The following is a 24,061-nucleotide window of genomic DNA, read 5'->3' on the forward strand; positions in this document are numbered from 1 at the left end:
AGTTTTTTTCTTTTTCTGCCACGAAGTAAAATCACGGAAAAGAAACGCACTATGAACTTAGGACTAGGCAGGTTTGAGGAATCTTTCCATTGTCTGTATGATACCACAAAAAAAAAAAAAAAATAAAAAATGAATGGATCCAACGACAGAGAAAAAAAAAAGGCAAACTGAAAGATGTGCGGATCTTGTAAGTTTAAAGAAGCGTAGAGAGGCAGAAGGATATGGAACAGAAAGAGAAATTAACCAACAACAACTGTGTTTTTCCTTCCAGTGGTCCTTGTCATCGATTCCAGTTAAGCAGGACCAAAGAGCAGAGTAGTGCTGTCACGGTCGCTGGTACATATAAGAAAAAAGAAGCACAGCTTGAAAAAAGGGAACAAAGGATGCGGTGAGAACGCACACTATTTCCTTCCTGACACGGGCGCATCCCAAACTGGTCATCGGATGCTGAAAACACAATTTAGTAATGTTCAAGTACTCAACAACTATGTGGCAATTACAAAATTTACCCAGACATCCATTCTGTGACTATACTTGGCCTCCAGGAGAAAAATAAAATTTTCAAATTCTAACTCGTTAATAAAAGAAGGATGGAAAGGCATCAAGCTTCACTTCGGGAGGGAAAAAGTCTACTGAGGGCGAACATGAACGCTCCATGTTGCACTCACTCTCCACATGGGAAGCCCCCAGTACAACCAGCATGTCTACGCTTGACCAGGAGAGCATCACTGGACACGTCCAGGGTCAGGGAACTGTTATTAGAGGCGCTTTGGTGGAAGAGCATTTAGTCTTTTACTCCTCCCATTCTTAGGATTTCCAGTCTGCTCAGGGAATTGGAAACAGCTACTCACAGCATCGCAGGCTCGCCTTTACTAATTTGTGAGAGTAGAATAGAAAAAAGAAAAAAAAAAAAGAAAGACAATCAAGAAGACTACAGAGTTAAAGAAAAAGAATAAAACAAGCTATACCTAATTTCTGGCGAACAGCTTGGGCTGAGATCAATCACAATCAGTGATGTGGGGGAGGCTCACTCATGAGAAATTGAGAACCTTTTATTTTATGTGGTGAATAAAACACCAAAGAGTAAGGGTGGAGAACCAGGAGGAGTGGTGGGGGAGTTTGTTAGGGGAGACTTTCATTCAGTCCCAGTCTCTCTGATCGGACAGGAGGTCTTCAGTCGGGGCTTGTTCCATCTCTTTTACAGGTCTTCTCTCCTGCTTCACTCGCTTCTTTCATTGTTCTCTTTTATCTTTTGTGTTCCTGTGTGGAACCCCTCTTTGTCTTGTCCACTTGTTCTCTCTCCGTCAGAGCCACATAGGCGGCGCTGCACAACCGCTTAGCTCTTAGAAATCTCCCTCCCTCCCTCACCTTCCCTACCTCGCCAGCCCGCACCGCGACCCCCCCACCCCAGCACTCTCCCACACTACCGTGACAATAATTCAATTCATTTCTCTCTGTTCATACAGCGCTGGCAATGCAGGGCAATCCTCATGGTGGGCGTAAAAAGCATACATTAAAGACATCAAACACACCCACACCGGACACAGCAAGTGCTGATTCTGGCAGATTGTGCCAATAGCATATAGGCTGAATAAATTATCTGTTTGATGGTGACCTCAGTTTTGTGGCTGCCTATCAAACGTGTATGCAGCAACTCAGGCAACAGCACCTCCAGCCTACTACCTTTAGAAAACAGCCTATAGCATATTGTACCTATACATGCTGTAGAATCACTGCATCCGCTTCAGCATCAAAACATGTCAGTGTTATTGTTCAGTTACCTTTGCTGTTAACAACTACAGATGGGTGATGTTGAGCCTCCACAGCAGCTTCAATGCTCTCAGCACAGATTGTATGAGTCCAAGGATATTGGTGGTAACAGCGATGGCCATATTACAGTGTTGGTACCCACATCACACTCAAACACTGAGCCCTTATGCCCTGTATAGAAGCACCTGCATTTGTTAAGTCTCCACACTCATATATTGTATAAGTCTTGCCTTTCATTTGTCACCGGTCAGTACAGATTTAAAACCATATGCTTTACTGTTTTCAAAATAATCAGTGGTGTGACATCATCATGCTCTAATCAATATTTTATTTAAACAAATGACAGTGTGTGTGAAAGGGATCGCTTGTGGCGATGAAGAATCGACACTGACTCGACAATTCCCTCTCAGCTCCGCGGAGCATTTTCACATCTCACATTCATCTCACTGTTTTGATTTCATGGTGTCCTTCACCAGTTTCCACCAAAAAAGCTCTAAAATCCCACAGTAATAAAATATTGCACTTACACTCATCAGGTGGCAAAACACACAATCCAAATGAATACTAATGTGACTTCATATCTGCCTAATGTGTAAATAAGTAACTTAACTAGCAGAGGGTTTCCCAACTTAAAAGGTTATAATCTGTCAATGTTTCCAGCTCGTTTACACGTTCCAATATGTCTCTTGCAATGAGCAGAAATTAGAAAATCTTCTTGTCTTAATAATGTCAATAGAAAGTGAGTAAAAAAAACGGTGAGGTGATGCTAATTAGCAGCTAATTATTAAGAAAAGTTGCTCCAAGTGAGAAAGAAAATGAGATACTCCAATAAGACGGAGTGTCTGCTGCAAATTGTATTTTTAAAATCAGACTTTCACCCAGATTTTTATATTATTGATTCTTTAATTGATTCCTTTTTTTTTTTTTTGCTGTGGTTCACACTGAGAGATTCTGTGATTTTTAAAACCGTATACTGTAAACCCCTAATTCACATAGAATAAATCTGACAAGAGCTATTATAAGATATACAGTGAATTCAGCTCTTAGTAACTGCATTGCCATGGCAATAACGCTGCTGTAGTATCAGCAGCAGCAGCAGAAGAAGAAGAAGAAGCAGCAGCAGCAGACCTACTTTAGTTTTTCTCTCTGACTGTCTTTGCTACCATTAGGCAGCAGTAAAGGGTGGCAGGATGGAGTTGTGCTGATAGTTGCTTTTAGTCGGTGGCTTCCAGCCTTCTTGCAGCTCGCATCCTGAGGGAGCTGTAGCTTAAGAGTGGTGGTGGTGGTGGTGACTGAGGAGTGTGGGGGTCGGCTGGCGGTTATTGGGCGCTCTGGGGACAAGCTGCCTTTCTGTCCCTTTTGGTACTCTCTCCATCAACCCCTGCGTCTCCCACCGCCGCCGCTGCCCTCTCGCCTTTTTTCTTGCACTGATGCAGTGGATTCTCTTTCAATCTCATTTTTACCCCCCCCCCCACCCCTCTCTTCTCCACACACAACACATATACTGCCTTCCCCCACAGTGCTGATAGAAGCACACAGGCACTTTGTTGGAAAACATCAGTGCAGAGTGGAGTGGATGTATCAAGAGCTGAGGAAGGCAGGGAAAAAGAGGGGATAAAAACTTTGTTCTACCCAGCACTTCATTTCAATAACCCTTTCCCGAGTGATACGAGGGGAGAAAAGGGTTGGATACATGTGTGTGCGTGTGTGTGTGTGTGTGTGTGTGTGTGTGTGTGAGGGGGGGGGGGGGGGGGGGGGGGGCACAACAGGGGGGTGATAGAGATGTATGGAAAACTATGAATGCAAGAGAATCGTGGGTACAGATTTGCGCCTGGGGAACATGAGGGAGAGGTGAGTGTGAAATATAAAAATTTGAAAAATCTTGGAGCGGAATGAACAAATGAAGATGGAGGAACGATCACAAATGAGAGGATGTGAGAGGACTGGGGAGATTGAAAAAGTTGGGATGAGTCACAGACAAAAAAAAAAAAACTGAATAAAAAGGGGGAGGAGAGTCAAAGAGGGCTGCAAGAAAGAGATGACAGCAGCTCGGGTGATGAAAAGGAAGAGAGGTAAAAACCAAAGAGAAGAGAGCATCTGAGAAAAGGGACGGACAGAGAAAGCGTAACAAGAGGGAGCGAGAACTGAGCAGAGCAGAGCGGGGCAGGGAAAGAGAGGAAGAAGAGAAGTGACGATGGCTCGCAGCGAAATGTAAAGAAGAAGGTGAGAAAAAGCAGAAGTTACGAAGGAAACTGGCACATAAACTATCAACATGCGGATGTGAGAGTTATGATGACAGAGCTGAACCAGACTCTCTTCTCAAACTACTAGGAAATAACTCTAAGCGCTTATTTTAAACTACTTCCTTTACCAGGCGAGAGGAGTCAGCCTCGTGGGATGACGCAGAAATTTTTGACAATCTCAGTAAAGTAGAGTCGTTTCACATACTGGAAAAGTGTGTGTCATTGTGTGCATTGTGCTAATGTGGTATATTTCCTCCAATCTGCCAGAAAGGATAGGGGGAAACAACTGCAGAGCCTATTTGCCTATTTGCAAAGCCTTATTTGATCCAGGTTTGAACTGCTGCTCAAAGATGGGAGGAATTATTTATGAGTCAAGAGAGGCTGGCAGACAGCTCATGAACGTTCGTTGACTGAGCGTCTGACAGGGATACAGAGAAAAGTAAACGGATAAATAAACAGCTAAACATGTCCAACCTATTTCTTGGAAGCTATTATCAAAAGTGGCTCATGGTATTGTGACTACGTATATTTCCACATGAAGTGGCCCTCATGGGAACTACGCGCCTCACACTGATGAGCACTTTCCAATTATCCTGCACTGGACGTAAGAAGTCCCAAGTCAGTCTCAAACTGTGAGAGCGGAATCTCTGGAGACGAGCGCAACACTCAGCAATCAGAATAAAAGCCGAGGCGATATCAAAGACTGAAATAAGATCTAATAATGGCATATTAGCAACGGTTGGTATCGTTTCATCTGCATCATTCATGCCAAGTTTCATGAAAAGTAATATCTAGGAGGTGTTCTCACATATTAGGACAACGAGGTGCATTGCATGGAAAGTGGAGACCGCCCCGACTGAAATGTGGATTGTTAAAGAGCAAAACTGGCATCGATCTATATTTTTAGCCACAGTAGCAGCGTGGCTCGAGGGGTGGTAATGTTGGTCGCTCAGTCAGTCCACCTCAGCGTGAGTTACCAGACCTGTAGACTTTTTGTCCTGTTCTTATTGACAACAAATCATGTGAAAACACCAAAACCAACAGTGTGTTTGTCCGTCTCTCAATACAGAACTTTTCCCCCCCCCCCCTCGTCTGTGGCAGTCAGCCCCAAGACAGTTTGTCAAAACTGAAGATTTTAATCTATATATAATATAAGTTGCTCTCAAATAAATAGTTTCATTTAAAAAAGGCTCAGCATTTAGTTGGTATCAGTGTATTTAGACTATGGCCCTCTTCAGGCCTGGCATTATCACCCGTCTCAGGTGATCTGATCACACGTGGACAGCTCTAAGTAAAGGTGTGAACGAACCGACAACGCAATGAGGACGCATTTGAGATCCGATCGGTGAGACCACAGTCGGAGGTGGAGTGGTCCACACGTGTCCTCTGCCACAGTCTGATTAGTCCCGACACGGCTTCACAATGAACGGAAAATATTTAACTATTTCAAATGGCTAAAACCTTATTTCATTGTAGAGCTGTGAGCAGCGCAATGATTCCCTCAACCACTCCTTGTTCTGCTCTCTCTCTCTCTCTCTCTCCCTGTCTAACACACTGACAACAGACCCGTCTGTCATAGTTGGACTGGCTTAAAACAACAACTCACACGTGTTTATTTGCATAGAGAGCGGGGAAGTGAGATCCAATCACAAGTGATCACTTGAGACGCCTGTGGAGATGCATTCTAATGCCAGGTGTGAACTGACGTGCCTGGAGCTGTCCACTTGTGATCGGCTCACCCGAGATGCATGTTAATGCCAAGTCCGAACAGGGCCTATTTTTTTGATGTGGATTAATACTACTGAGTATTTATGGCACCGGCATGGTGAACTTGAAATAAACTACAGTGCCCTGTAGTGTAATGAAGGAATATGTCACCCAGTGCAACAGTGTGGCTCATTGATGTTTTATTTAATAGTTTTTGAACAACAATGGTGGTCTACAGCACAGGCGAAAGAGCTGTATCAGGCTCCGGCTACACAGACAGTAATTGTTAGTCGGATAAATTCATTGTTGTTTTTGGTCTTTTCATGGGATTTGTTGACAAAAAGAAAAATGTTGAGTAAAGCCATCCTTATCCTTTAATTGACAAAGACTATTGAAGATAAAAGAAAAGCTGCCAGGCTATTCATTTTTAATTCTGTCATAAATGTCTAGTAAGCTTCTCTTTCCTTGTGTGATTTGGATTTACTGATTTTAAACATCAGTCACTGATGCTTTTAGTATGTAGTTATGTAAGTAATAAAAAAATTAATTAAAAAAAAAAAAAAAGGTAAATAAAAATCAGATCTGTGTTCGGCCTCAACAGATTCTCAGTTTTAAAAGACTTGGATTGGACTGCAAACAAAAAAAAAACCTCATGGGCACATTAATTCAAAAAGCGAGGTAGAATCAGCCGTGTCATGCCAGCGCTATTAGAAAAAAACACAGTGATGAAGTTTCTTTAAACAAGTTGATTTGCATGAATATGAGCTGTATGAGCGTAAAGCAGTTAAGTAATGAAAAGGAAAATGCCTCCCAAGCATAAACAAATGTAGAAAATTAACCAAACAAAATGCTACCATCAAATTAAGTTACTTTTAATACTATTGTATTAACCTCGTATTAACCTCACCCAAAGCTGTGTTTGTATTCCTCCACAGCGCTTACGGCTACGTCTTTGTTCTCTTCCTCCTATGTCTTCTGTTTGCTTTGATTGTGAAGCACTTTAATGTAGAGAATGCTATAGAAACAAGGCTGTTCTTATTGAAGTGTTTGTAACCACTGAAACGGAGAAGACCACACACACACACTGAAATGTGATAACCAAGTGTCCTTACCCGATGATGGGATGTTTGAAGCCCAGCTTGGCGGTGGTCTGCTGGATCTCCTTCTCCAGCCAGGCCTGCGGGCGCACCAGGTACTTGACAAACTGGGACACCCACCAGACGGAGGGGTCACCATGCAGACGGTGCAGGCGTGGGGCCAGGTCCTCGGGGATTGCCAGAGGAAGGTAGGGGGGCCGAGGGTGGAGACTGTCCACTATGGGCAACTCCACAACTTGGACGTCCTTATCATGGGCCTCTCCTAGACGAGCCGAAGAAGAGCAGGTGCAGAATGAGACAGTGAAGATTCGACACTTCATCAACATGTATGACAGCACAAGTTTAAAGCTGTAACTAGTGATTATCTTCATAATCATCAACAGACATTACTTTTGTTTATTCATCCGTTGTTTAGTATATAAAACTGCTCATCACAGTTTTCCCAGAACCAAAAATGATGACTTCAGATTACTTGTTTTGACCAATCAACAGTCCAAAACCCAAAGATATTCCATTTACAATGATACACAGCAGAGATTAAAACAGCAAATGCTCACGTCTGTGAAGCTGAAAACAGCAAATGTTGGACTGTTGGGCATTTTCCCCTCATAAATGACCTACATGATTAATGGATTATCTACATTGTTGACTTATTTTTGCAGATTAACTAAACATCTGAGAGATGCTCGAGTTAAAAACAGCAGCAGGGTGACCTGGGGGTGAAAGAATTTTTTTTCTTTACTTTTTTTGTCCCAGTTAAAGGGACTTACTGGGGACTTAACCGAGGTTCAAACTTTGTTCCAGTAAAAGGTTTATTGGGCAATTTCAGGTAAGACAACCTTCATGCTATGCACAGCTTCACCCATGCTCAGGTCTGAAAGGAGCTAATCAGTCCAATAACTGACACATGTTGAGCCTGTCTTTTTTTTTTTTTTTTTTAACTTAGGGATCTACTATACATTATAAATGCCACCATTTTATTGTCATAATTAAAAACATATTACATTGTGATGTAGGGTGATATTTTAATGTTCCTCCTCAGCTCTGTTATTGCTGTTCTGTTCCAGCACAAATCCAAATCCCCCAACCCCAGAGAGTCCAGGTTTTGTCAGGTGACTGACAGCTGCTCTTTGCTTGTCCTTGCTTAAAGGCCAAGGTAAGCTCCTTTCAATCAAGGCCATGTAGGGCCAGAGGCTGAGGCAGGGACCTGGATTGGAGAGGGTTGGGTTGGGGTGGGGTGGGGTGGGTGGTGGTCTGACGTTGGCCCCTTCAGGCTGAATCCTGCTTGGCAGAAGCCCTGGGCAGAGGGTTGAGCGGGGCTGAATACGAAGGTCACCTCTCTGGGCGGCAGAAAGCCCCCATGCACTGCCAGACCTCCATACACACCGAGTCCAACCATCTGTACACACACACACACACACACACACGTGCATGATACACACCTGCATGTGTAAACAAAGGTGGAAAACATACACCCACCAACATGCATCCACAAAAATGCACATAGAAATGTGTACACACACACACACACACACANTGCTGTAGTCCAGCGGGCTCTACGTGCTCGCTACTGTGCAGTCAGGAGCAACCAAACTGAGCCAGAGAAGCGAAAATGGCTTCGTTGTCCTCCGCTCTTTCAAAAAAAAAAAAAAAAAAAAAAAAAAAAAAAAAAGTGGTCCAGTCGTGGGGATCCAAATAACATAACAATGAAAAGAAATGTGCATTTACACACGCAAACGCACACACATACACTCACACACAAAGAACCCAAGCTAATCTCATCTCACCAGAAGGGATATGCCTGGCAGACACAACCTTCACTCTCTTTTAGTCTTAAAACCCGAGGAGGTTTTTTTTTGTGTATGTGTGTGTGTGTGCATGTTTGTGTGTGCGTGTGTGTGTGTGCATGTGCAAACCCCTGATTTATGTAAAAATAAGTTTAAGGTCCATGTTCTGTCAGACTAAAGTGGCTTCTTTAACTGCCACAGACAGGCTCTAATACAGCTGCAAACACAGCCTCCGCAACACACTTCCAAATAAATGGCATAATGAGTCATTAAAAATGGCCTTTCACAGAAAGGGTACACAAAAAAACAAAAAAAAAAAGGACAGACACAGAGGCTTCAGTTTGTGTGTGTGTGTGTGTGTGTGTGTGTGTACATGCTGGAGCATGAACTGAATATAAATTGGTAGAAGCATTAAATATTGAACTGAAAAAATATTCCCAGCCCTGTCTTTGCTTATATAACAATATTGGCATGATTCACATAAGGGGGAATGGGCATATTTCGAGGCCTGCACTTCTTGGCACAAATGTACAGATATGCAGTATGTCTTCCTCCCACAGCTACTTAATTAGATCACAAAGCTCTTCTAAATTTCATCTCAAGCCTCTGCATACATTTCTTGTATACATCATGACTTCAAGCATATGGGTCTGCACTGACACTGACACAGAATGCCTATACTGTTTTTAAACCCGCGATGCATACTGAGGCTAATACATTTTTCAGATTAGCATTGCTATGAAACTGGAGAAGCCGAGAGTGACACCATCCAGATAAAAAAAAAAAATACGGAGCCTCTCCATTCATAATACATTTGAGACTGAGTTTATGAACTTAGAGAAATTCTGTTCCAGTCTTTAAATGGCGGGGAACATTATGTTTCTCCCGCTGCTCTCAGACTCACTCATAAGGCAGTAATATCTCCACAGAGAACCTCAAAGGAATACACTCTCTTTGGCAAATTAGCCCTTTGATCAACGAACCATTGTTCCACAAGAAGACTGGTTTCCCCCTGTGTGTGTTCAGAATTTAGTCTTTTACCAGACCTGTGAGGTGACGCCGAGTTCTCTCATGCTGTCCGCTGAACATAAAGGTTGTAGTAAAAGACCAACACGCACCAGTTGGCTCAATAGACAGTGGGGCTGGGTATCAAAACTCATTGCTGTCTTTTTGGTGAGAATCAAAAAGTGCGAAAAACTGGCATTGAACGTTTGTACAGATTTGTATTTGTGGTTCCTAATTAAAATCAAAGTGTTGCCAATTTTGAATTAAGTGTTTGTTTTTTTTTCCGGCTTTCCAGCTTTAGTTTTGGTGCATTGACTTGTGCTTAGAGAACATTTGTTTTTCCCATTTGAGATCTTTTGGCTTCTGGGTTTTGCAGAAAAAAACATGTTTATATTTCTTAAAGTAAGGCATCAAAGAAAGTATTCTCCTGGTGTCCATACTGGTTTATATACTGTATGTCTATATACGATACTGGCACTAGTATCGAAAAGAGTTCATAAGATAATCCACTCACAGAGGAGAAACAAGTTTTTCGTTCTCATTACATAATCACAATCTAATAAAATAGATCCAGTATAGATTCAGATTTGTAAACATGTCCTAACTGAAAGCAAAAATTTAGAGTCATGTAAGGTTTTTTTACATTTAGACACACTTAAAAACAAAAACTCTGTAGAAAAACATGCAGGTATTTTTCTAAGTCAGGCACCAAAAAATGTATCTTTTGGTGTCAGAACCAAAATTAGCATATTGCATCAGCACTTGTATCCAGTACCAAGAGAAAGACACAGTGAGTAATCCTTTATCAATATCCCATTAGATAACCATGGGATATGGGTGTATTTTTTAATAGTTTTGATGTCAGAAAAATATGTGTGTACTGTATCAGCAGCAGTATCAAAAAAAGTCAACTGTATCTGAACCTAAAAGAGGGACACGTCGCAGGTTGAGGCCAACTTTTATCAATGTCTATTCTATTTCTCTGATTTTTTTCATGGTAAAATCAACATATAACTTTTTTTCAGACACAAAGCAGATCACATAGGGAAACCCTGTATGTCATGAGTATTTTCATATTGATTTTCTTGTTCTCTTTTGTATTTTCCCACTTGCAGACGGAAAATCAGCAGGTCCCCTAATGACTTCATCACTATCTTTGATTTTACTCTAAAGCTGCATGTTTCCCTGACAGAAATACCCTGTTGCTGATGCATATACCATACATCCTCCGGGTGGGGTGGGGGTGGGGGGGTGGGGGGGGCTTTAACGAGCAGAAGACTTTTCTGTGTGAAGGTGACCACAGAGGATTGGTGGCATAACAGTGTCCTGAAGGTGAGGTAATGTGCAAAACCCTTCATCATCATCTGAAATCATCTGCATGGTGGGTAACACTTGTTACCCATAAAATAAAAAAGGCCAAAATAACACTTGCAAATTTCTGGGCTTGCAGATCAGTATTCACTACATTTAAAACATTGTAATTCTACTGGCATGGGCAAAAATTCCACTTAATTAGTGAGATATTCAATGTATATCTACTTATTAATCCAAGGCTTTAGCATCCCTTAGTGGTCCAGTACCCCGAGGAGTGTTCTTGCCTGCACTGTTAACAAAACAGGCATGACCACAGGCGTAGCCAAGTACCCAACAGGCTTACATTAGCTCTGCCTAGCTAGTTAGCTGGCTTGGTCAACAGAAAATACTGCCTCTGCAAATCCCAGGACTCTATAAGAACGAGAATTCAGGATGCTAAGAGGCCTGAGGAGGGGAGTGGTGATATGTAGTGAGTTGGCTGTTGGCTACGAGCAGCCGGATGGCATATATGGATCTATAGGAGGCTGTTCCTAAGACACCAGAGGAAGACGTTAGATCGTGGAAAAAGGACACATGAAAGGCAGGAGAATAAGAAAGGGAAGGCGTTGGGAGAGTGGGAGATAAGAAGGGAGACCCCAGGAGAGCACAAGTCAAATGAAGCGATAGGAGAGAAATGAAGAGCTGGAAGGTTGCAGCGATGAGAAGAAGAAAGCAATGAGAAAGAAAGCGATAGAGAGCGAGAGAGGGGGGCCGGGAACAGAAAAACCTCCAAATCATCACTGATCTCCATTTACAAACGCTTTGGTTTTGTCAGATTAGCAGAGGCATACACATTTATACCGTGGGACTATCCATTAATCATATTAAAATCACAATTTCAATTCCTTCCTCTATGCAATCTCATTCATAAATGAATCTGCTACCCTTGCATTAGTAGGGAGATCCATTTCCTCCAAGCAAGCATATCGATCTTTGGTCTGAAGTAGTCTGGTTACCAGGTATACATATGAACTACCTCATGCTTGAACATGGTGTTCATTATGAACAGTCCATGAGTGGTGCAGAATTCTAATAACACACATGAATACCAAGGCTGAGAGTCTACAGTCATACTATTGACTCTCTGAGGTTGTATCTAGGCACAGCTGAGCTTTGAGCTAAATGCTAACAAGCTGATGTTTTGCAGGTAAAACGTTGTTACAGTTCAGCCTGAGAAGAACATGAGTGGTCATACCAAATTTCATTGAAATCGATCCAATTGCTGCTGAGGCATCTAACTCGAAGTTGCAAATGTGAACATCGTGGTGGTGCTAGAATAAAATACTGAAGGAAAAACTGGGAACCATAAATGTATGTGCCAGATTTTGTGCTGATCCACCCAGGAGATGAGAGATATTGATGAGATATTTCATATGATAGGTGAAAATTCTGACCTGCTATTGGTGCAAGATGAAAAGTCGCATAATCACCAAAGTCAGAGGGATTCATCCTCAGCGGAAAATGAACATCTGTACAAAAATTCCCTGGCAATCAGTCTCATAGCTGTTGAGATATTTCAGTCTAACGTGGTGGACCGACTGACCAAACTGACTGGCTGTTCGACCGTCGTACCCACATTGCCAGCCCGAGAGCCATGTCGCCAGCTTGACTGAAAATAAATAGCATTCTAGCTCAGATCAGAACATTCCCTCCAATCATCGGCCTCCAGGTTTTTCCATCATTACCCCTGTAAGTATTGAAATCCCTCAGTCGAACTATGAAGTCCCCAGGCAACGCTGTCTCCAGGAGGATACTCAGACAACCCAGACTCTCCAATATGGCTCTGGTTGGCCAATAGGCACAGACACACACAGTCTGACTCTTCCTTTCCACAACTCGGTCGCACAGAGGTAGGTAACCCTATTGTTCTCCTGGACCTCTTGGTTCACAACTCTGTCTAATAGCTATGGCTCCTTTCCCACTAGAAAGGTGAAATTTCACATCCCACGAGCCTGTTTTCCCAACAGTCAATGCACCCAGCACACAACCTTGTCAGCAGCGGGCACACTATGCAGCAACCCCAAGTTCTTTTCAAAGTGGGAATGACCTGGCCCCGTGGGATACAGGCTCAGCTACCGGCTGCTCACTTGCAAACTGCTGCAAACTGCCCTGTGAAGCCAGGCTCGAGGAGAGGATATTCCTTTGAGGCCATCACTGATATGTTAGAAAACTAAATTATATACCGATGTCAAAGTGAGTGTTCAGCAGGGAGATGTTTATCAGCTTTCAAAGTGAAAATATGAAATGTTTTAAATCAGTCTGTGCCACAACCTGGGCCTGAAACACAGAAAAATTTGCATACCTCCTAAGTTAAGAAATTTGCTATTTAGACATTCATTTCTGTTCAGTCCATGAACACAGATATTCTCACTGTACAGGAAATGATGAATCAAAACGGTGCCAGGAGCCTGGGCTAACAAATAGTGGACAACACTTCTGCAAAACGTATTCCCAATCATCTCTGTCTGTATGAGAGACTATGAGTAGAAACTTACTGTAGGTCAGAGGAGTGGGTTGTTTACTGAAATCCAGTCACAGGCTTTCTTGGCAATTAAACCTTTGAGCAGTAACCTACTGCTGCTACATTTGCTGCCAAAGTGCTTTAACAGGAATTGCATAGTCCTGCTTAGCCAGGGAATTCACACTTTGTTTTTGCTGAAGCAGCACAAAGGAGAGGTCTGGCCGACCCTATTTTTCAGCTGGGATAGACTGAGGGTTATTTGATTATTAAGCAACCAATCGCATTTGTCGCACACAGCACTGTGGATATGACTGTGTGTAGTTCACAACAGTGCTGGTGTGTGTGTATGTGTGTGTGTGTGCGCACCTACCTGACCAGTGTCCAGTGGTGGCCCCAGAGCGGTCAGTGCAGGTGTTACTGACGGGCAGGAAGACAGTCTCCCAGCCGCCGGGGGCGTAGCGCCAGTTGTGGGACTCCAGGATGAGCGTGCGCTGGGTGCCATAAGCGATCATGAAGCAGTATACGACATGGTGGAGCTGGCAGCCATAACCACAGCCCTTATTGATGTTACACACCAGCTTTCTCGCCTTACTGCAGTCTGGGGGGTTCTAAGAGGAGGAGAGGAAAGAATGTTTCAACATTTTTTATTGCTTGACCTTCGTCTTGTACCTCTCAAAGCCCTGCTCTCTGACTTGTAATAACACATGGCTGATATTGTTTTCTTTGTTCCCTTTGCCTGTCTGTCTCATACTCCACTCCACTCTAATTTTATGTTACCTGCTCAATCTTGTTCTCCATTTCTCTCTTTACCAGCCAGTTTCTTTTTACTTCTACAAATTCTTCTTTTACCATCTTTTAAAAGGATAAAACTGGTGACATTCTATATATATATATATATATATATATAAATGTAGCATTGTCTGTGTACTAGTCAAAACCCGATATAGCTCTATTTCACCATTATTGTGCAGACACTATAAAAACACATGAATGAGCCACTGCGTGACATGTTTCTTCAATACAATGAACATGGGCACTGTAGTTCGTTTTGAGTCCAACCCTCATACACCAGCATGGTGCTGCAGTCTCCTACAAATACACCATTTCTCCAGTCTGAGTATCATTTGATAAAAATTAGGAAATTACTGCGCTTTTTTTTGAATAAACTAAATATGTGACCAGCTTTTAAAGATTGAAGTCTTTAGTAGAAAGCAGCGGTCTTAGTTGTTTTCCTGGGATTTGTTGACAACAATATTGCCAGCCTTATCTTTTAATACCTCCTCGCTAAATAATATATAATATATATATATATATATATATATATATATATTTTTTTTTTTTTGCTCTTGCATTCTCTCATTCCTTCACTTTTCACTGCCCCTTTTTTGCCTTCCTGCCCATGCACTCATTTGCATTAACCCCCCCCCCCCAAACTCTCATTCCTCATCTCACAAATTAACTTCAATATCATACAATTTCTGAGGGGATGAATACCAAATGAGAGACGCTGGGGGAAGAAACAAGGATTTCTCTTTTTTTGTGTCAAAAAAAACAAAAAAACAAAAAAACAAAAAATAGTGGAAACCAGCAGAGTGACACATGCTGTTTTGTCGATGAGTCGCCAGGCGGGTTGTGATTCGCTCGGCAGCCAGTCTGAGCGACTCTGCAACGCTCGTGCCAACCAGCTTCCTAAACAGCAATTACCGGCTGATGGGAGTGTTTTCCTCATTAGGCTGCTGCAGCTGTGGATGGTTCACAGTAATCAGGACGCCCGGCACCCACTGGTGAACGCTGCCTATCGCAAACTAGCAGGAGAGGAAGAGGAAGAGAGGGATGAGGAGGAAAGGAGAGGGAAGCAAAGAGGGAAAGAGATGAGAGGATTAAAAAAAAAAAAAAAAACAGAGGAGAGGAAATGAAAAAGAGAACAGGAGATTATGAAGAGAGAGGCAAAGAGAGGAAATGAGAGACAAAAAAGAAAGAGGAGAGGAGAGGAGAGGAGAGGAAGGGAAGGGAGGGGAGGGGAGGGGAGGCTCCTTTAGGTGCTGAAACTGATTACCACCTCGGCTGTTCAATAACATGAACAGAGTACAGCAGCCATCGAGCTGACAGAGGAAACCACACAGGTATTTCCTCTGAGTTACAGGCTGCCGGTTCACTACTGGCCCCACAGGTGGAAGCTAACTCACTGTACTAATAACCTACTGTGGCACTCCGACAAAGAGGACCCGTGTAGATCTTGTTTTCTTTCGACAGGGCTCGAGATCTGAGCCGCCTATGTCTCCATGAGACCGATGCGTGCCGTGAGCCTCGTGGCGCGGAGGCCACCATCGGATCCCCGGTTGATAATGATGAAGCTGGAATGGCTCCGAAGCGCTGAGAGACTCAGTTCAAGGATAATGATGGCAGACGCATGCACAAAGGCAGCCTCTGAGTACCGCTCTGTACTGTAGGTTAAGTGCCTGTTTAAATTGTGTGCTTTTTTTGAGTGTGAAACACAGAGGCAGTTGCAGAGTGATGTGATTCAGCTCTGAGAGACCACAGTGATATTGTTTATGTAGGGAATATGGCTGAGAACAACTGGATATGAAAAATAGCATGTCGAGCTCAGGTAATTATCCGCTGTGTTGCCCGCATTCAAAAATGCAGAGGAAGATGAAAGGAAGCTGTGCACTCCTGATGATGTTTAAAGTGCGGCTACATTTTGTACAGGTAAACGTCTGTTCTGCCACTCTCTGTTGCAGATTTACAGCATATCATTAAGCTCATTTAAGTTTTTATTTTATTGTTTTATTTCCCTCATGTACAAGAGGAAACAACAGCTATAATGCACACGCTGTGACACATTTCAGACTTAAACAATCAACAGTGTGCCATTGAGAGGAACTGTGGAGTTAACCTGAGCACTAACATCCACAATGACTGAACTGTCAAAGAGAAAAAGTCAAATATCATCATCAGGAATTTCAAGGAAGAAGAGTTTTTTTTCTTCTTCTTCATCATTTCATCACAATCCTTTTTTCTTTTTTTTTCTTATCATATCAAGCCCCATTTCTTTGTATCTACCAGCTGCTGGCAATTTATTTTTCTCAGCAGCAGCCATTTAATCTTTTGCATTCTGTCTCTATGTACAGTAGGTTTCATCTTCCTCTCCTGCCACAGGATTCAAATTGTGTACCAACACTCAAGGGAGTCGCAGAAAAAGGATGCACGGATGCACTAGATGAGATGTGGAAGCTTCTCACTCCACATGTTTCTTGCTGTGCTGTGAACAGATACACCAGTTGCTCTCCTCCTGCTGCATTTTCCACAGACCATCAGCTAAATATGTGTTTGCTGCTCCAAGAAGTCGATACACGCGTCAATTTCAACTGTAGGACTGTGGGACCTGTATTATAAATAAAAATCGCCATAACCATCAGTAACAGCAGGTGTTTCCAAATCTACCAAGACTGAAGTATCAAAGCGCCGACATAGCCCCTTTTGAAGCACAAACAGTTGCCTATTTACATATCAAGCACAAATGGAGCAGCGTTAGTATTAATCTGGAGTTATATTCCTGGCAACTCGATGACTCTTAGTCCAATAATCACACTCTGCTTTGTTGTGCTCTCCGCCAGCTTCTGAAGGAAATATCAGGCTGTTCAGCAGCTAAATGATCGAGCAGCTAGTTGCTAACTGTGTCTGTCTGCCGTTTGGCACCTTGCAGGTAGTGTTTTTTTTTCTTCTTTTTTCTCTCTCATTGAAAACAGATGTCTGCTATGGCCAAAAACGATACTGAAGAGAGTGTGATGAGAGTGAACCTGAACAATAAAGTAGCAGGTGGGAAATCAAAACAATGAGCTGAAAGACACAATAACAGATTGGAAGAGCCGAAACAGAGTTGGTGATAATTCTCTAAAAAAAAAAAAAATAAAAAAATAACCAAGATGACAATCTTGGTTATTACCAATGAATCCCACTATATAAAGGCTCATAGTGCAAAAATAGATGAAAAGCATGTCCAACAGAAATCCATCTGAAGAAGCCAGCCATGCTCACTCAATGTTGTGAGTGGACAGATGGAGCAGACGCAGAGATGGAGTTAGTTAAACCAGGAATGAAGGGAGAAGCTGGTACGGATGGCAGAGCCAGCAGGACAGGAGGGAGGAGTCTGTGTGTGTGTGTGTGTGTGTGTATGTATACATACAGTCTTGTGAGTGACTGTGTGTGAGTGAGATAGTGAGACACACAGGGCATTTCTTTGTGTACAAGCATGTGCATCAATCTTGTAGCTGAGTGTGTGTGTGCGTGTGTGTGTATGTGTGCGCCAACTGCCTGCGTAGGTGCGGGTGAATCCATCTGTGCACAACTCTCTCTCTCTTTCTCTCTGTGTATGTGTGTGCGTGTGTGTGTGCATGTGTGTGTGTGTGATGAATTAGTGATGGCAGCTGGTGGAGCGGTGTGATCCCTCAGCGGTGGTGACAGCAGCTGTTAGCGGTGCTGTCTCCGCCCAGCCAGACTGACTGGGTCCTCTTCATCAAACACACCGGCTCATTAATGCTGCAGGGCCCGGTGCTGCGCCGCACCGCACCGCCCCACCCGAGAGCCCCGCAGCACCAGAGCTGGGGAGGTGTGTGTGTGTGTGTGTGGGTGGGGGGGTGCTTGGGGGGGGTGAGTGGATGCGTCCTGGGTCTCAGGTTGTGTGTGTTTGTGGAGCTGTGAGCATATGTGCATCTATCTAAGCCTGAGTAAGTATGTGTGTGTGTGTGTGTGTGTGTGCGTGTGTTTGTGTCTTACTTTGTACTGCGTAGATGTTCCTGCATTTCTGCATATGCGTGTCTGTCGATCTGTCATTTCGCAAGTCTGCATTTGTGTCTCTGTGTTTTGGCGTGTGTGTGTGTGTGTGTGTGTGTGTGTGTGTCACTAAACCGCTGACAAGCAACAAGAATCCTGCTTGTCAGACACGACTGCTGAAACAGTCTGCTATCACACCTCTCACCTGCTCCACGAGGAAACTGATGCGGACAGTTATGGATGGTGCAAATGAGACTTGCAAGTGCGAAACATGTCCTTAAAAAACGCACATGGGTGATTGTATGTGTGAGGGAAACATTCATATGAACGCTCACAATGCACGTGTGGGTATGTATATGACTCTGTATGTGTGTGTTTGTGTGTGTGTGAGCGAGAGAGAATACCACGCCAGTTGGCTAAGCAGCAGGTGTTTCTGTAGTTACCTGTAGGTAGGTGATTCTGTTCTGGACCAGATCTGACAGGTCTTTAGCCTCCTTCATTCTCCACTCGCCCACTCCGTCCGCCTGGCTGAGGTAGTACAAGTCTGTCATGATGGACCTGCAGACACATGCACACATTTCAAACCTTTAATTATTTATGCACACATATGTTCACGTTCAAATATCCAGCTAAATACATACACAGATTGATGCACTGTTGATCATGTGTGTCTTTGTCATGTTTGTGCAAAAAAACAAAACAAAAACAAACAGCATCCTCCAGATGTGGCCATTAATAACTGCCGACAACGAACAGGGGCTCGCCAGTACTTTTTCTTCAGCATCAGTGCGAAGTGAAAACCGTTGCCCCCGACTGCCAATTATAAACACAAGGTTCATATTCAAACAGCTGTAAGGTAATGTGTGTACATTCTCAAGAATGATGAATAACCTTGCCTTGTAAAGTAAAGCACTTAGTTCCCATAGCAGCCATTCAGACGGATGCAAATTAATGATCACCATGCAAATAAAAGGGCAGCTTGGTGGGAAACCAAGGACAGAGAGACTGCTAAACCAGTGCTTGTATTTACTGCACTGACCCTGGCAGTTACAATCTGTGTGTGTGTGTGTGTGTGTGTGTGTGTGTGTGTGTGTGTGTGTGTGTGTGTGTGTGCGTGTAGGTGCTAGATCAGGACGAAAACACACAAAACTATTCACAGGTTTTCAGCCAGACGTACTGTTTATACACACTCAGAAACATACACAGACACATTCCAAATCCTGTGTTTGGATTAAATAAGGTCAATTAAAATTCATAGTGAAGAAGACAAAAATGTTTCCTTGAACATAAATATTTATACTGTGAGATGACAGAAATCTGTCAACCGCCTGAGATGTTTTCAAGCTGTTTATGTAGGTCTCCATAGATACACTTGGGTCCTGACAACTGAAACTCAAACCAACTCAAGTAGGATCGGGTCAAAATGATATGTATTGCCGTCGGTCTCAGGTCCTTGTATATGGAAAAAAACACATGCTTGGTGGTCCATCAAGATGCTACAGGTCTCTTATTTTGAAATTTAATTTATTTGATTTTGGGTTCAGGTAGGTTTTCCAGGGGTCCTTTTCAGATGGGCTTCAAAATCCCATGAAGACCTTTAATCTGTGGTTGCACCAGAACATCCAGACCATATCACTCAACAATACTGAGTTTACAGGATTTTTGCATGAATGTGATAAAATACCTTGATTTTTTCAGTTATTTAACGGACCTCCCCACCTGGGCAGTGGCTCTACAAACGGTTTCTACTGTGACAGAAGATTTTTTTTATCAACATGGTCCACCCCTACTTGAATATGCAGACGAGTTATGTTGACATGATCTTGACTAAGTGATCTTGCATATTTTATACATCTCGCATTACGGATCTGCAGCTCTTGCCTGTGACCCTATTTCTGTCCAGACAGGAAGCCTCATCTTCAAATCAGGGCAGACATGCAGACACAGAATGAATGAACTTCAGCCTCTGTGACCTGCGCAGAAATGTTCGTCCACAAAAGTTCATTGTTACGCTGCAGTAAACCTATGAACTGTGATCTGTGTTTCTCCGGCAGGTAGACTGTGAAGCCAACTCCCAAGCCTACAAAAACCTTTGACAAGCAGCATATGCTAACAGTATGCTGCGTGTTAAACATTACCGAGGCTCAACATGCTTGCAGGATATTTATAGAAAAAGTGTCGTTTCTGTCACGCCCACTGATGATGACAACGTCTTTCTGGTTGTTTATCCTTTATTTTGGATTAAGTCTGCCATCTGCAAGCCTCTGACAGCGAATGTTTGTACGTGTCACACACTGCCAAATTTTGTGACCATCCACTTACAAACATGCCCAAGAGCTCTGATATATGCAGTGAAGGGCAGATGCAAACGCATCACACACTCACATACACACACACACACTTATGCAAGCTTAATTTATTACTCACTTCTTTGACCCAAATCAGTCACATCCTGTGTGACTTAGAGTTCTTTTGCATATATTCAGTAGTGCATGCAAAGATACACACACGCACACGCATACACATACACACACACGCACGCACAAAGCAGACAAATGTACTACATCCCATTTCAACAGTGCTGCACGGTGAATAGTGCCTTTCTCTACAACTAAGACAGTATCATTACTCATTGACCCATTTTGAAGCTGGAACCACAGTGTGTGATGGATGTCAAACTCTCCTCCAGCAGCGCACAGGGGAGTCATCACCGACCCTCTGTGGGAAGGAAAAGCAAACCTGGCTGGCCGCAACACTTAACAAGAAGGAATCAACAGACAAGCGCCGAGGGATTTGGCAGCGCGACAGGGGAACACCACACGTCTGTGACGTCCTGCATATGTGTCAGGGGGTGTGCTCTTGTGTGTGTGTGTGTGTGTGTGTGTGTGTATTTATATAAAATATGTGTGGTCCTGTGGGCTTCCCCAGTGCTTCTCATTGTCTCATGCTGCAGACGTTGAGGCTGCAGCCGCTGGTCTTGGCAGCAGTGCACGAGAGAGTTTCAGGTTTACATTACAGCATGAATATCAACCGGCCAGGAAAGACAGGAGATGAGCAAAAAGAGAGGAAAGACAAGTCATTATTTTACTGGCTTACAGCCCTGTAGTGTACTGTTCTATGACATAACATGGGACATTTGGTAAGCACTGTTTACTCAGTTTGCCTTGCACTACTTATGACACAACAGCACCATATTTACTACCCTACACATTCTGTTTTATGATCGTGTTGAGTTGTACTTTGACAGTAATTAATTTTCAGTACGGTTCCTGTTTTTTTCCCTCTCTAGTTTAGTGTATTTATTCTAGTTTCAGTTGTAGGTTTTTAGTTTGCAGCAGTGCATATGTTTGCAGCGTGTACTGTGCACTACACCTTATAATTACCTCAATATTGCAAACAATAGTCACCATGTCTTGATCTTGTTTTTTAAGCAGATCAGATCAAGCGGATTATTAGTAGTTGTAGTTGACAAAACAACCTGGCTTCTTTTTTTTTTGCCCGGTTGTCATGGATATGTACATGTTCATAGCTTCAAATTTTTCTTAGCACTTAAAGTACCTTTTAATCTTGAAACAACTCAGTTTCAGTGTTTCACTGAGTCTTGGCATGAAGACACATTGGGCTCTATTTTAACGATCCAAAGCGCATGGTTTGAAGCGTGTGGTGCCAGTACGTTTAGGGTGTGTCCATGTGACTTGTGATATTTTAACGATGGAAAAAACGGTCTCTGCGTCAGGCGCATGACTCAAAAAGGTTGTACTTAATCTGTTAATTATTCTTGGGAGTGTTTCGGGCATAACATCTAATTAACCAATCTAAGTGTCATCGTCTCCCATTCCTTTTAAAAGCCAGGTGCTCGTGCACCTTGACGTATTGCTATTATAAAGGCGCAGCTGCTCGCAGCTCTACAGTGACGGAAAAGCACAAATCACAACGTTAGAAATGTTTTGTTATATGATGAAAAGTGTAAACAAATCTTATGAACCTGTGGTGGACAAATTCAGGTGATGAATGAGAAACAGTGTGGCGGATTTACCAAGTAGTAAGAAAAGAAGATTTTCTGCAGAGCCTTGTGCAAGAGACAAGGCTACATGACATTATACAACACACAACATGTCACAAAGAAGCTCCGACCTTCTGACCTTGTTTTTCCGTTCAGCGCCCATGTTTTTTAAATAGCAAATGCACTTGCGCCTATCTGTGTGTACCATGGGCGTGCTGGTCTTTAAATGAGGTGTGGTCAGGTGCATTGTTGGCACATTGCCATCATGAGACAGTGGACAAAGCAGGGTGTACTTAAAGTTTTTTACTTCAGTGTATGTTACTGATACACTGGTGCCAGTGTTGTGATACATAGTTGTGTAGGTGCAGACATGTTAATTTCCTGTTGGACACACTGGAACTTTGTTTTCTGGCATATCTCTATGAACTTTCACACTGTTCCATTCCCCTGTCCATAAAACTTTCTGAAACTGAAAGCTCTTCATAATGCATTTTTTTTTTTTTAATGTGCTACATTTTTATTTTACATGGGCAATTTTGGAGACAAGGAACTTACTTTCCTCTTGAGCAGAATTTTAATGAAGGAGCAGTGCATTTTTTGGAGTCAAACATTTTATTGCTCTTTCCACCTCTGCCCCTATCTGTGCTGGCTCTCCCAGCCTTCGCCTGCAGCACATACAAAGAAATCTGAGGGGCTCAGGATGAAAGCGAATACATGTAGAAGTGTGAGACTGTGTGTGTGTGTGTGTGTGTGTGTGTACACATGCATGTCTGTGTGCACAGGGTGAGGAATCAGTCTTTGGAAAGCTGCTTAGGCAACGACTAAGACAATGGGCCATGTAAGCCACTCCACCAGGATTACAAAGAACCACTTGGCTAAGTGACAACAGGACTTTCTTCACTCAGCCGTGTGGAAGCCTGGCACCATCCAGATGACACAGAGGGTGTGTCTATGACCTGTGCCCTTTGCTTCTCAGCAAACACTGCAAGTGTTGCTTTTAAGTCCTCGTCCTAGAAAATGTTAGATTTTCAACGTTTGACATCAGCTGTGGGCAGTGCCAGGAAACAGAAGCCTCTGACTCTTGAATCAACACTGAATGCATTACCAAGGAAGTACTAACAAAGATCCAATACACTGATATTTGTATTACAAGGATCCTGAGCTAATTCTTACACAGAAAGACCAACAATATCCATCTACAGCTGCAACTAATGATTATGTTCAATATCAATTTAGCTGATGATTGTTTTTGCTACTTTGGCTCCAAAAGTTTACTTGAACGATTCATCAACATTTTCCATATCTGATGTATTTTATTTTAATTATTTTAAGTTCTGAGGGTCAATCATATAATCATTTCAACTCTATATTTATCCATTTTCCACACTGCTTATTCTGTTCAGCTTCACGGGAGCCTGGAATCTATCGCAGCATGCACTGGACACGAGGGAGGGCACAACCAGAGACAGTTCAGAGAGGAGACGGCAAAGATCCCCGATACAGAAGGTACCGCATTACAGGCAGCACCAATGGTATGAAATGGGACACAGTTCCGGTCTCCTAAGGTGGCGTTTTCTGTCAACGCCTCCCACACAAGCCAAGGCAACTGGTATGAAATGTGACAGTCGCTAATATTAAAATCTATCCCTATCTAGACTTCCCCCTCTGCATCCTTTAGGAAAGAAAAGACAGATATGTTTTTCTTGTTATTACAGCCTGTTGCTGCACAAAGCTTGGGCATTTTTAACACTCACTGATGGATTACTTGTCCCTGCCAAAATAATAAAACAATAGATAGTACAACACTGATACAATACACATTTGCGCCTTTTTTGCCGCAGTTTTTATCTATTAACAGCATC

The 24,061-nt window shown here is 42.9% G+C and overlaps 1 protein-coding gene across 2 annotated transcripts in view; it reads right to left on the minus strand.

Moving 5' to 3' along the window:
• fut8 (fucosyltransferase 8) overlaps positions 1-24,061 on the minus strand; it is a 104,757-nt gene that overhangs the window by 14,648 nt on the left and 66,048 nt on the right. For both annotated transcript variants that reach the window (XM_022770049.1, XM_022770054.1), the window contains 3 exons: positions 18,640-18,754; positions 13,794-14,031; positions 6,833-7,079 (listed from right to left, as the gene is read on the minus strand). In XM_022770049.1, coding sequence (XP_022625770.1) covers positions 6,833-7,079; positions 13,794-14,031; positions 18,640-18,754 — 600 coding nt within the window. The remainder of the gene's footprint in view (positions 1-6,832; positions 7,080-13,793; positions 14,032-18,639; positions 18,755-24,061) is intronic.

The sequence above is a fragment of the Seriola dumerili genome, unplaced genomic scaffold, assembly GCF_002260705.1.
Source record: "Seriola dumerili isolate Sdu_G_001 unplaced genomic scaffold, Sdu_1.0 BDQW01000025.1, whole genome shotgun sequence".
Taxonomy (NCBI): domain Eukaryota; kingdom Metazoa; phylum Chordata; class Actinopteri; order Carangiformes; family Carangidae; genus Seriola; species Seriola dumerili.